The 12,650-nt window shown below is 45.2% G+C and overlaps 1 protein-coding gene across 1 annotated transcript; it reads right to left on the reverse strand.

Annotated features, from left to right (window-relative positions):
* Window positions 1-250: 250 nt before the first annotated feature.
* Window positions 251-11,791, reverse strand: nrd1b (nardilysin b (N-arginine dibasic convertase)). Its single transcript, XM_077024608.1, has 30 exons — window positions 11,579-11,791; window positions 11,173-11,455; window positions 10,881-10,962; window positions 10,062-10,215; window positions 9,706-9,779; window positions 9,502-9,597; window positions 9,146-9,268; window positions 8,817-8,874; window positions 8,651-8,724; window positions 8,238-8,307; window positions 7,818-7,895; window positions 7,606-7,726; window positions 6,717-6,775; window positions 6,564-6,618; window positions 6,359-6,463; window positions 5,553-5,676; window positions 5,031-5,117; window positions 4,827-4,946; window positions 4,437-4,488; window positions 4,179-4,329; window positions 3,759-3,886; window positions 3,311-3,473; window positions 3,136-3,167; window positions 2,656-2,794; window positions 2,506-2,553; window positions 2,356-2,408; window positions 2,156-2,239; window positions 1,652-1,859; window positions 1,376-1,465; window positions 251-1,076 (listed from the first exon to the last, which is right to left on the reverse strand). The coding sequence occupies exons 1-30, from the start codon at window positions 11,764-11,766 to the stop codon at window positions 852-854; spliced, it is 3,324 nt and encodes a 1,107-aa protein (XP_076880723.1). The 5' UTR covers window positions 11,767-11,791; the 3' UTR covers window positions 251-851.
* Between the last annotated feature and the right edge of the window lie 859 nt (window positions 11,792-12,650).

Genomic DNA, 12,650 nt, shown 5'->3' on the forward strand with positions numbered 1-12,650 from the left:
AGTGGGACCCAGGGCCCCAGCTTGGGGGAGGGCCCTTGATAAGTCTGAAATTTTTATATAATTTAGAGTTCACAATAAATGTTGCTAATGTAAATTGAGGGTGGTTGAGGAGGGCTCATTGGGCACCTACTGTGCATAGCGCCCAGAATTTGGTGCCAAGACCCTGCATATACACGCAAACACACACACCAAAACAAAATAATTTTCTGAAACTAGGACCCGAATCTGTATCGGACAAGAATAACATGCATGCGTGCTCGAGTCAAATTTATTAAATATGCACATTTGCTTAATAAACATGATTAAAACATGCATCACTACAGCAGTCAAAGCAGAAGTAAGGCTAGCATCATTGACCAATGCCCATATAAGGCCAAGTGTCACGTGCTGGATCACAGTTGCCCTACAGCGATCATTTTTAATATTACTCTTTTCTGTCCCAAAGCGCAGAATTCAAGTTAAAACTACTTAAAGTAACAACTCGTCATTCAATATAAGTGACCATTAACACCGTCTTTCTTTTGCTCAATTAATATTGATATTTTAGATTTTATAACCTGATTAATTTCTACAGAAATATATTTAACCTCCTTACAGCAAATCCTATAATAAACAAACAGTTGGAGCTCTCAGTAAGTTTTCCTTCATTCCTTTTCCACATGTAGATACAGATATCAATTCTCTCCTCATGTTTATTTTTTATCTTTCTAGGACATTTTTAGAAGGAAAGGAGAGCGTCGCTGCACAGTTCTTCAAACGTGAGGTAGTCCTTCGAACAAGCACGCCAGAGCAGGCATTCCTGAGAGCTTTCCTGACTGTGCGCTGGGCCTCCTCGGGGCTGGGCTCCGGGTCTAGCCCAGGATTTTGTGGTAGGGGTGGAGCTTGAGGGAGGAGGTGAATGCGCGGATGTCTGTGATGGCTGTGGCCCCTGCAAGGATCGTAGAGGCCGGCAGGAAGGTGAGTTTGGACACTTCTCCGTAGGAGGACGACTTTGCGTCCCCCGTGTTCCCTGCCGGGTCCACGCAGGCCTTGATATCTACTTGTGGGCCATCCTCCTCTTCGCCAAAGCCCACCACCTGGACAGAGTCAGAGACGGCCATGCAATTACATGTTCAGAGATGACGGTATTGTACATTAGCAGCAGTGTTTAGAATATATACAGCATACAGTAGAGTATATGGGCACCAGTGTTCAAAGGAAATAATACTGGACACTTGCACTGGTGTTTAGAGGTGACAGTACAGTAAGTTAGTATTGGTGTTTACATTTCACAGTACAGCGCCTGCACATGATGACCCCTAAAGGGAGCAGTCAAAAGAAGAAGCACAGTGAGTTCACACGCATGTGCTGCAAATACTGCAAATACTGCCCCTACATGTATGCTGAGTTTCCTGTTCTGTGCGCCTCTGTGCTCCATGAACCAAGACACCAGCTCTGGTTTGGTCATCTCCTTCAGAGCTTCGATCTGTCAACACAAACAACAAACGTTTTCGAGATCTCTTCCGATGGCTCTCCCACGGGATATCACTCAAGAACACAGATAACAGCCGTACCCGTACCCGTTACCCGTTACCCGTACCCATCTGTTGGAATTACTGCACGAACTAGGTTACTGAACTTGGCACGGTGCAGACGTTATGACTGCCCTCACCTCTTTATTGAGGCGATCGAACACGTACTGCTCGGTGACCACCTCGAACCAGTTCCTGTCGACCTCCTCGCCGAGGTGCGTGTCCTCACACTCCTTCAGCTTGATCAGGGCCGTGACCTGAGTCTGGAAGGCCTCGGCCGACAGGCCACGCAGCTTCTCGCCGAAGTTCACCAAGAACTCTTCAATCTTAGTCTCCACAAAGTCAGTGCTGTGAGGGAGAAAGAGACACCGGATACGAATGATACAAACTGAGGATGTCAAGGCCAAACACGATACTAGGTGTAAATTAGGAGGCACCTTCATAGTTGTGTTTTACTTCTATGATGTAATCTGAATATAGTACTAATAGCTTCCTAATAAAAACTGCTCTACTTAGAACAGTTAAGCATGTGATTTGGCCTGTTCATGCACAGAGCTGCTACACAGTGATACACTGCAAAGTATTAAAAGCACAGAGGAGAACGACACTGAAGCCCCTTCTATAAAGGGTACCTAAGAACTTACCTGAACTTGGTTGCCTGAGTCTCAACCGTAATGGAGAAGCCAAGGACGCCGGAGGTGTTTCTGCAGGTGGGGTACACATGATACCTGTGGGATTGGAGAGTAAGAACACACACACCCTCTTTCATCACGGGCAGTCACTCAAGGACGCTCAAACTGGTGGCGAAATTGGCAGTTGACAAATGGACAAAATCTCAGCTGACCCTAAAGTTTCTTTAGTTCTGAGGAAGTCGAAGCAGGGCTCTTCCATGTGCATCTGACCAGGAGAAGACAAGGACACCACGCACACATTAGCAGCACAGTCTTGGGTGCCCATTGCGTCATACAAATGAACTGTGGTTATAAGCTCTTACCACCAGCAGCTCCATCAGGGTGTGTTCTCTGAGGTTCTTGAGTCCTGACTGGAGAAAGAGATACAAACATCACCACCTACCTGTGCCCAGGACAGCATGTCTTGATGAACATCACGGGCCACCAGCAGTAAACACCTGATCAGCAATTACCTGATAATAAACTGTGACCTCTGAATTGGCGTCGCCCTTGTTGAGAGACTGCACCTTGCACAGGTGATGCTTCTGAGGAAGCTCCACCACCCGGAACAGGACAGGAGGCTCAGTAGAGAGCGGCTGGAACCGGAGTCTCCTGCGTGACGCAGTGAAGATCAAACCACGGGACCGGAACATCAAAAACGCACGGCAAACCTTGCAACCTTTCAGCAGGAGACTGCACCTCCACACTGTTAAGCAGCGGTGTTAGCGTATGGCTTTGCTCAGTGGAACTCAAGGTTGTCCGCATGTACCCTGCTCTAACACAACTGAGGCTTTGAACGGCTCATGAAGGGCTCGTGGGTGACTCGCAGAGAGCTCAGCAGTGGGTCAAAGTATCAGACGAGGTGTTTTCAAGCAGTGTAGACCCCAAAGCATGGAGTGCATGGGGTTCCTTGAATCAGGACTGAGAAACATTGGCTTTGAAACAAGACTTACTCAATGAAATACTGCAGGAACTCCTTGGATTCCTAAGGGCACAGAAGCATCACTGCAATCAGAAATGTTCTTATCATAATTACTTGGCACACTTGTGTGCAAAATCATAAGGAGAATAACCTTGCATCAGCTGCTCCTACACAGAGATACTGATCCAACATTAGAGGACACTCACGGCGCTAGTGAAGTTCCCCTGCACTAGTCCTTCCACAAACATGTCGGCCTTGAATTTGGCAACAAACAGCATGAGATGGTCCATGGTGAGGTTCTTTACGATGGCCTGGTACTTCTGGATGACAGACCAGCGCGAATGCTCCAGAATCTGCAGACGTACGTCTCTGTGAGAGAAGAGAGGCCGGTCGATCAGCTGTGAACGCTAATGGTATTTTGAACAGAGATGCTTGTGATTTTAGATCATCGTGACCAGAAGTGATCAGCACTGCTCCTGGAGATCTCCCGCTTCAAAATCTGTGCCTCGTCCCAAATCTCATAGACCTGCTTAAGCCAATCAGGTGTATCTCGGAGTTAGACGCAGGCACATTGTGATGTGGCACAAAGCTGCAGTGGATGTCTGGAGCAGGACTGAGCACCAATGGTCTGGTGGGTCTCTAAAGCAGACGGACTTTCCCAGCCTCTCCGGCTTGATGAGGATGTTGAAGTAGGTCTTCTTCAGCTGCTCGGCGAACATGCCGAACACGTCAGGAGTGGTGGTGAAGTCTGACAGGTAGTCCACGATTAGCTCCAGCAACAACTGGAGGGATGCAAAGCAAAAAAACAAATCAAAGAAAATAAGCGAAAAATAAGAGTAAATTGTTAAACATAAGGGGCTAAACTAAAAGAAACAGGTTTGAAATCTTTTGAGTCACAAACAGGTAGTAAAAGGGAATCCTGAATCAGAGTGATTAAATCTAACGATTGGTTCACTTATTTAAAGCCATTTAGAAATACAGTATTCAACATTTACCAACAGGTGAACCAGGTTGTTGTTCACCATGTGAATATAGCAACATGACTGCACTGCCCTGATGCTCTTTTACACCTACGGGTAATTTGTGGTTGAAGCCCTTGAGGCGGACGACCAGGCCGTGGTCTCCAGGTACCAGCTTGTACTCCAGCTGAGCCACGTCTGCATCGTAGGCCGGCTCTGCCAGGTTATGGGCCAGGATGTTCACGAAGAGGTCAAAGAGCACCAGGCTTCAGGGGCGACAGGAGAGAAGAGGGGCAGGCAGTGAGACGGGAACATCTAGGTCTGCAGACTGGATGATGTGGGGGGGGGGTACAGGAGGGGAATCATCACTCACTTCTCAGGAGACTCCTGGATCAGGGGTGTAAGCAGGTTGAAGCGCATGTATGCTGGAGGGAGGAAGAGGTGGAGGAAATTAATAATGTGGGCGGAGTTTCCCCACGTACTGCAAAGACCACAGCAAAACGGTAGAGCAACACGCTCATTTAAGAGAACGTGAACTCTGTGATACTTTGGGGGAACAGGGTTCTGTTTGTTTCTCTCGTCTCAGTCATCTTCTTTCTCTAGACACACGCGCACTCGCTCACACACACGCTCGCTCACACACACGCTCGCTCACACACACGCACGCACGCACACACGCACGCACGCACACACGCACGCACGCACACACGCACGCACGCACACACACACGCACGCACACACACACACATACACACACCCCTACCTTTTGGGATTTTGAACTTGTTGTCCTTTTTGAACCACAGACGCCCTCTGCTGTTGTCGATGATTTTGACAGGAAACTCAGTATTAGGGCAGTCTGATGTTTTGAGGGTGAAATCTGTGGCTACAGTAAGACAAGGATAGAGAAAATATGAGCAACGCGTGTACGCACACATACCCACCCCCAAAAAGAGAGTAGTAGGCAGACCTATGAACTTGTTCTCTGCAGGCAGGTGAAGGTCTGGATTTAGGGAGAAGTCTCCAGCCCACAGTGTGCTCCATTCCTGGGCCACATCTGTAATACCGCCAAAAAAGAGAAAGAAAGAAAGAAAAAGAGATAGAGAGAGAGAGAGAGAGAGAGAGGTGGTGGTGGTCTGACACTTAAAAAGCACAGTATGCTACAAATTCACATGTACTTCAATAAAACATATTACAAAGAAGAAGTCCATAGGGTGCCAGCCCAAGACCATTCACAAATCATATCTGAACTTCAAAACACACACAGCTGGGGGTTTGGGAAAGAACATTTCTGATCCGAGACATATTTTACATGCGAGTTTACCAAGGGACCTTCTGGCAAAAATTAATTATGTCAAAGTTAAATCAGCTTTTTGGTGGAACTATTGCTGAGCTATTCACACAGACCAAAGGAAATACTGCTGTCTGTCAGGGAAGGCGTGGATGAAGATCACGTCATATCGTTCTGCTCCAAAGCACACAGGCTTCTTACCTTCCACACTGTACTGGGTGCCAAACCACTTCTCCTTTAAGGAGCAGAGACCTTCGTGCTGCGGGGACAGCAGCAACAGGTTGGCCGTGTGGGGAGTCAGCAGAGCCAACGCCCGGGAGATCACCTACAAGCACACACAGGTAATGCTGCTACCGCCTAATGAATAAGGCGAGGTGAAGCGCTAACGTCCATGAGGGGTTCATTTCCTCCGATCTTTACGGTGATCTTACAAACAAAACCAAAGCTGCCTTGAAATCACTCCTTTCAGACCCTACTGTTATTATTATTTCAGACTTGACCACTTATGATACTAATGTATCATAACACTTTGAAGCAAAGTGATCTAAGTATCACATTGCGGGTGGCAGCGTACCTCTGAATTATATTAACTCATAGGTATCACATTTTGTCTGGTAGCGCATGCTGGGTTATATTAACACATAAGTATCACATCGTGGCTGGTAGCGCGTCCTGGGTTATATTAACACATAAGTATCACATTTTGTCTGGTAGCGTGTCCTGGGTTATATTAACACATAAGTATCACATCGTGGCTGGTAGCGCGTCCTGGGTTATATTAACACATAAGTATCACATTGTGGCTGGTAGCGCGTCCTGGGTTATATTAACACATAAGTATCACATTTTGTCTGGTAGCGCGTCCTGGGTTATATTAACACATAAGTATCACATCGTGGCTCGTAGCACGTCCTGGGTTATATTAACACATAAGTATCACATCGTGGCTAGTAGCACGTCCTGGGTTATATTAACACATAAGTATCACATCGTGGCTGGTAGCATACCTCGGGTTTATATTCGAACATCAGCTGATCTCCACACAGGAAGTCCTCTTTTGGAAAAAGCTGCATATTCTCACAAATGTTCTCTACGAACTCAATTGGATCAGTCTTAAAAAAAGCCCACAGTAATAAGACAAAGGTCAACACAAAAAGGGCAATAAACTCCACTGTTCTCATTGCACTTCATGTCAGAATGAGGTGAAATTACTTGTTCTTGATAATGGAACTCGTTAGCTTCGATCTTCTGGATCTCTTCATAAATCCTGGGACGCACAAAGTGGAATGAATGTAGCCCACATTATCAGATCAGTCTGGTGTCTGTGTGTTCGTCAACTGTTACTGTTAAAACACTGAGGCCCACCTCTGCTGAGGGCCAAACTTCTGAAGCATCTTCAGGTACTGGAACACCAAATGGACCACCTACATGATAAGATAAACAACAACAACAAAATGACTAATTCTCTTGGTTATGTCAAGCTGTTTAAAAGGAAACAATCAACTGTAAGATGCCAAAGTCAAACATATATTCAGCCTCTATCCTATATTTAAAGCCTGTGCTTGCGCTCAACTACACAACCACTCGCAAACAAACCTAATTGCCCTATTCATATCACCACTGGGCAAAGAGTTCACCTCTATGTGATCATTATCAAATAAACTTGCTAATGAACTTAAAGCACCTGATTACATCTCTATGTATATTGTCCCTGGGACAAACTAACCTTACACGCTGAGAAAATATGCTCAACAACCCCCACCACCATTATTTACAACCTGGATCTTCACGTACCCACCGTCCAATGCATCTGAAGATGCTCCTAGCAAACATTTAACATAACTCACATTCATTACCAACTCTCGGCAGGCGAGAGGCCTAAATCATCCCAACAAAGCCACTGTCCCCGTTTTTCCTTTCTCTCCCTGTTCACAAACAAAACCACTAATTATTCACCTTCTCTCTGGTGATGTGGCCTGATTAAATCCTGCTCTTCTGCTTGGAACCTGTACCAACACATCTGTACATGCTCCAATGAGCTCTTAGCTAACTGCAACGCACAGACCCACAGACTCCACTTTCTCCCTGCTACTGTGACTGCCGCGGTCACTTCCACCACTGCGTCCGCAGACCCTAATAAGATGAGCTCGCAACCTACGTCAGCCCATTTACCACACTTCAATTCCTCAGCTAAACTCGTCAGCGGTAGTTCGCAAGTTCTCTGCACAGAGAATCAGTGTGAGGATCTTCTAACCTGGTAGAAGTTCTGGTAGCCCTCGTCTGTCAGAGTGATGGAGATGGAAAAGATTGAGTAAGTGGCGTTCTGGTCAAATCCTGTCTCACTGTTCCCTCCAAACAAGGCCAAAGCCCAACACCTGCACACAAGGCACAGGAACAGAACATCCTATCAAGACAAATCTAGTTAACATACTGGAGAGAAAAGTGCAATGCTGTAACAAAACTCACTTCTTCCGAAGCATAGAGAGTATACTGCCCGTTCCCTCGTGACCAATCAGCCAAGAAATGTAGTGCAAAGGCTTCACTCTGCATCACACACACAGGCAACAGCCACACACACATTTTTAAAACAGCTATTCATTTTTTTTACATTAATACTGGGTCCTATCCTGTGTAAGATTCAGAATAAAATTACAAGACAGTACCCAATAAAACCAGTACAAGGAAGGAAAATAAACAAGACATTAGTAAAGAAATAGGCATATATGAATGAAGATATAAACTCTATAATGTCTCTTCAGGAACAATTCATTATGCGTCCGGGGCAAGCTACAAAACACGGTCACCTTGACAGGAGCAAGGTCAGACGTTTCAGGACGAACGCAAATGGATAAGTGAACCAAGGTGACATCACTTCCTGCCACTAACCTGTAATACTTGCCCTGAGGAGGCAAAGCCCAGCTAATGGTCAAAGCGTGGATCTTTCTCACCGGAACCACTGGAAAAGGACCAACAACATCAGTTCTCTGATACATACTACTGCGCTCAGATGGGTGGTGTTTCATGGGATGGTTCAATCAAACAAGTTGACTATTATTGTGAATTACCTTAACACCTTTTTGTTTTAAATATTACTTTCATCACAAAATGAATTAAAAAACCATGACAGAATCTGGGACTTTGGAAAAAGTAGTTGTCAATAAGACATGAAGATGTGAAGAAAGATGCAAGGGTTGTGCTGCCCCCACCAAACATAGCTGAAACAGCTCTGAATGTATGCCACACCCACTCACATACCGCCTTACGATATGCTGGGTTTGTGCAAGGGAGGCCAGCGGTACCTCTGTAAAGCTTGCAGAAATGTGGTGTGTCAAAGGGCTCCTGAAGGCTGGAAAAATCAGGACGTGGCTGAACACTGGAGAAGATCAAAGACAGCGGCACACAACGTCAGCTGGACATCAAGCCAGTTGGCAAATGAGGCAGAGTTGAACTGAGACCCAGACTCACTTGTTGGGGACTTTAATGAAGATCTTCCTCACCCATTCCTCTAACGTGTCTAGCGTCTCTGCACAGGGAATGGAAACATTGGAACATTCTGACATCATATTATTCCATTAGTTTAAGACCTCGGGGACCAATGAAAAAGCAATTTTCACTTGTCCCTCATGTAAAGTCCAGCACATAGTTGCAGGTTCTTGCATTCTCTCTCTCCCTCTCTCAAAAACATCAACAAACACTCAAAATATGACCATCGACGCAGTGAATCTCCCAGTGCATATAAGGGAAATGAACAGGTGGAGGAGGTGATGGGGCAGCAGGCGGGGGAAGGCGGATACCTCTGGACTGAACGGTGAGGGTCATGTAATGGGCCGAGTAGTGTCTCCTCCAGAACTCGCGCAGGCGCTCGTACGTGTTTATGCCTTTCTCCCTCGGCTCGTGCTTCAGAGTCTGGGCGTTACCTAGCACAGACGAGACGGCTGCCTTTACTCTGTGCATTCAATAAATTGCTTAAGGTTGAGGGAACGGTGTGGACTTAAACGCAGAGAAATTCTTAATCCCATAAGTATTCCATTAGTCGAGAGCTGTGCTCCAGAACACATTTTTATTTCTGTCTATAAATCCCAAGTAAACAGATACAGAACATTAGGGACACAGTTCTAAATGTGATGTAAATTTATGAACATTATCTGACCCCAGCAAAATTTGCTCATCGGGTGATTGGGCTTTGCTAGGCTTCCAAACAGCATTTCTTTTCGATGAGAGTCTGATGGCTTGGCCAGCTGGTATTCTGCACAACAGTGGAAACATTCATGGAAATATACATATGCATAGCATTGATCATCGAAACTATAGTAACGGCAGATACATTATGACATCGTTAGCATGTGGTACTAACCACTGTCAACTGCTTCCACCTCTCGTTCAATGGCGTCCTCTATCATTAGGGGACAGATGAAGAACTGTGCCCACCTGTGGGCACATTAAAGAAATCTATAACAAATACTGTAGTCTTGGTTCAGACCCTATTTGGGAATGACCAAAAAGATGCTTAAGGACTAACTAAGGAGTTTTACTGAAAGCACACAATAAGGATCCACTGGATAAGGATCTGTAAGTTACAACAACTGTTATGAATTGCAGGAATTTGGAAATACATTTAAATTGATCATATAAAGTAATGATCTATAGGGAGTGTACTCAGTCCTAAAAAAATACATCCCCTAAGCAAGTTCGCTTGTCTGTACACCTCACCTGTCAAGAGCCTCTCTGAAGTACTTCCTCTGAACATCAAACTGGAAGATGGTCCTCTCACAGTCTGTGGAGGCATTGTCACTCCCACCGTGCTTCTTCAGAAAAGCATCAAAGCCATTCTCAGCTGGGTACTTCTCACTGCCCATGAACACCACTGAGAGAGAGACAAGACACACACACACACACACACACACACACACACAAGATGTCACCTCATCAACTCTGCCAGGCCTAGGGAGACCCGGATGCACCAAGACAGATGGTTTTCTAAATCAAGTCAAACCATGAGAGAGAAGGCCTGCTTTGAGGCAACAGCATCCCCCAAGACACTGCTGTCACATCTTTACACCAAGACTTCACCTAGGTGAGACAGGCATAACACAGTGACTGCCTTATCGTTCTCGTGTGATGGGAGGGTGAGTGGTGGGTGAGTGGCTGGTGATGGTGAAATCCCTGGTGCCTGAGGGAAGATGTCACTCACTCCAAGCTGGCTGCTATGAATTCTTGCTCAGTCAACAAGAAAATTGTGCGCCGTACTCAATTTCGAAGGGGAAAGATAAGAGGAGTGCCAGCCAAGCACACCGCAAACGCTCTTGAAAACGTCTCCTGCTGTTTATGGTGTAAGGATTCAGGCAAATAAACCCAATGTTAGTTACTGCGCAGACGTGCCGAGACCCCTCTCACATGTGGGTTTCATTAACGGGGCTCAGTCAATCAGTGAAAATGTCTCTTCTAGGATCTGCAGTGTGTGTGTGTGTGTGTGTGTGTAGGATATGCTTACACATGACATATACTGTGATAAAGAAACAGCCAACTCACTGTGCTCAAGGAAGTGAGCCAGACCCGGTAGATCTTCTGGATCACTAAAGCTTCCCACACAGATACACAGAGCAGCTGCTGACTGGGACAGAGATGGCACATGAGGTTAACAACGCTCATCCTCACCAACTCATCATCAATATTCAGAATCAATAAAATCAATATTGGATTAAGCAAAGCAAAAGATCTTGCTGATCTTGTTCTACAGCTTTTAATCTGAGCTGTAGTTCAAAGCACATGACTCTAATATCCTTTAAGACAATGATGAGATGGACCTATCAAGGATCATCACCTGTTTCTCCGACCTCCCCTTCTTCTTCCTCCCGTCAGCGCTGCCGTCCTTACTGTCTCCATCTTGCTCACTGTTGTTTGCATCCTCATCATTATCCAGGTCCTCTTGCTCAGAGCTTTGACCTTCAGAACTCTCATCCTCTTCTTCATCATCCTCCTCGTCGTCCTCCTCCTCATCATCATCATCATCATCACTGTCACCATCTGCATGTCCATGCTCAGAGTGTGTCTGGCTGAGATCTGATATTAGCAGTGCTCTAAGTCCATTTGTAAGTTCAATGTACCTGAAAGAACGTTACAGATTTGGTTAAGTAAGTGAAGATGACAGCGCCTCACAGAGAAGAGTTTAGAATGGCTTTGTGAAAATCCGGTTCAGGTAAATCAATGGTTGATCAGAACCGTTTTACCTGTATTTCTTTGGGTCACTAGGGGACTTGATTATTTCCAAGTCTCCCTGGTCCGTCTCTGATCTTTCAGCTCCGTCTCCAGAAGCCAACGAAGTTCTCACATCGGTTCCAGGCGGTGGTTCACCACTATCAGGTCCAGATGATTGTAAAGTCCCACAAGAAGTTTTAGATTTGTTTTTCTGAGGCATTTCTGAAGCTTGGCAGATGTCAACGCTGTAGAAACACGACAGAACACGGACTAATCATAACAGGAATTCCCAAGACAATCTAAACATTTGAAATGCCAAGCCATTTCTATTTTTCAGTCATTTAAATTAACTGATTTGGACTTTTAAAAATCTACCTCGTGCAACGATGTGCACACTAGCTAGTTTATCTTTAATGACAACACATATTCGTTAATAATCTCAGTAAATTAATGAATAATCAATTTATCCAAGGCTATATCCGAATAAATAATAATTAATATTTATTAATTATTAAAATAATTACTGTAAATAATTACTGAGAAACAGCATATCCGTGTCAGTTTACGAAAGGCAGAAGGATGATAAAGCACTTTCCTTCTCCACAAACATTCATCCGATTGTCACTGACAGAAGTTAGCTAGCTGTTTTAGCTAATCCAGCTAGCTAGCTAGTTAACCTAAATGAAGTGTCACACAATATTATTGACCTCTCGAATCAAAGCTAGGTACTAAGCCATGCTCCGAGGCCAGGTCTAAGCAGTTTTAGCAAATTTAGCTACGTTTGTTGTTGCCAAATATCTAATTTCCCGGGTATAACACTAAAATGTTAACCAGCTTGCTAATCACATACCTCTTTTTCTCGTGTAATGCTCATAGATACGAAGCCTAACCCTATAACGTTCGTGTTTCGGATATCTAGTATGGGACGATGTGATTGGCGCAAAGATGTTGACACCAAAGCAACGGTCCACGCCATTGGTCCAGCGTACAACGGCTTTACCTTCCTCTTTAAAGCTGTACTTCGAGAACCTTCACGTTAAGTGTCGTACGTCCCCTGAAATTATTGGAGTTAAAGCCGCTCGTTTCAAATTTTAAATGTAAGAC

This window comes from Brachyhypopomus gauderio, chromosome 12 (assembly GCF_052324685.1).
Source record: "Brachyhypopomus gauderio isolate BG-103 chromosome 12, BGAUD_0.2, whole genome shotgun sequence".
Taxonomy (NCBI): domain Eukaryota; kingdom Metazoa; phylum Chordata; class Actinopteri; order Gymnotiformes; family Hypopomidae; genus Brachyhypopomus; species Brachyhypopomus gauderio.

What these genes read in the sequence shown, in the direction of transcription:
- nrd1b (XM_077024608.1), bottom strand. Translation starts at nt 11,766, where the DNA reads ATGCCTCAGAAAAACAAATCTAAAACTTCTTGTGGGACTTTACAATCA. An exon ending in AGTTCCATTATCAAGAACAA is followed by an intron (nt 6,464 to 6,563) that starts GTAATTTCACCT and finishes GCTTTTTTTAAG; the next exon opens with ACTGATCCAATTGAGTTCGT. An exon ending in AGGTCACAGTTTATTATCAG is followed by an intron (nt 2,554 to 2,655) that starts GTAATTGCTGAT and finishes CTCTTTCTCCAG; the next exon opens with TCAGGACTCAAGAACCTCAG.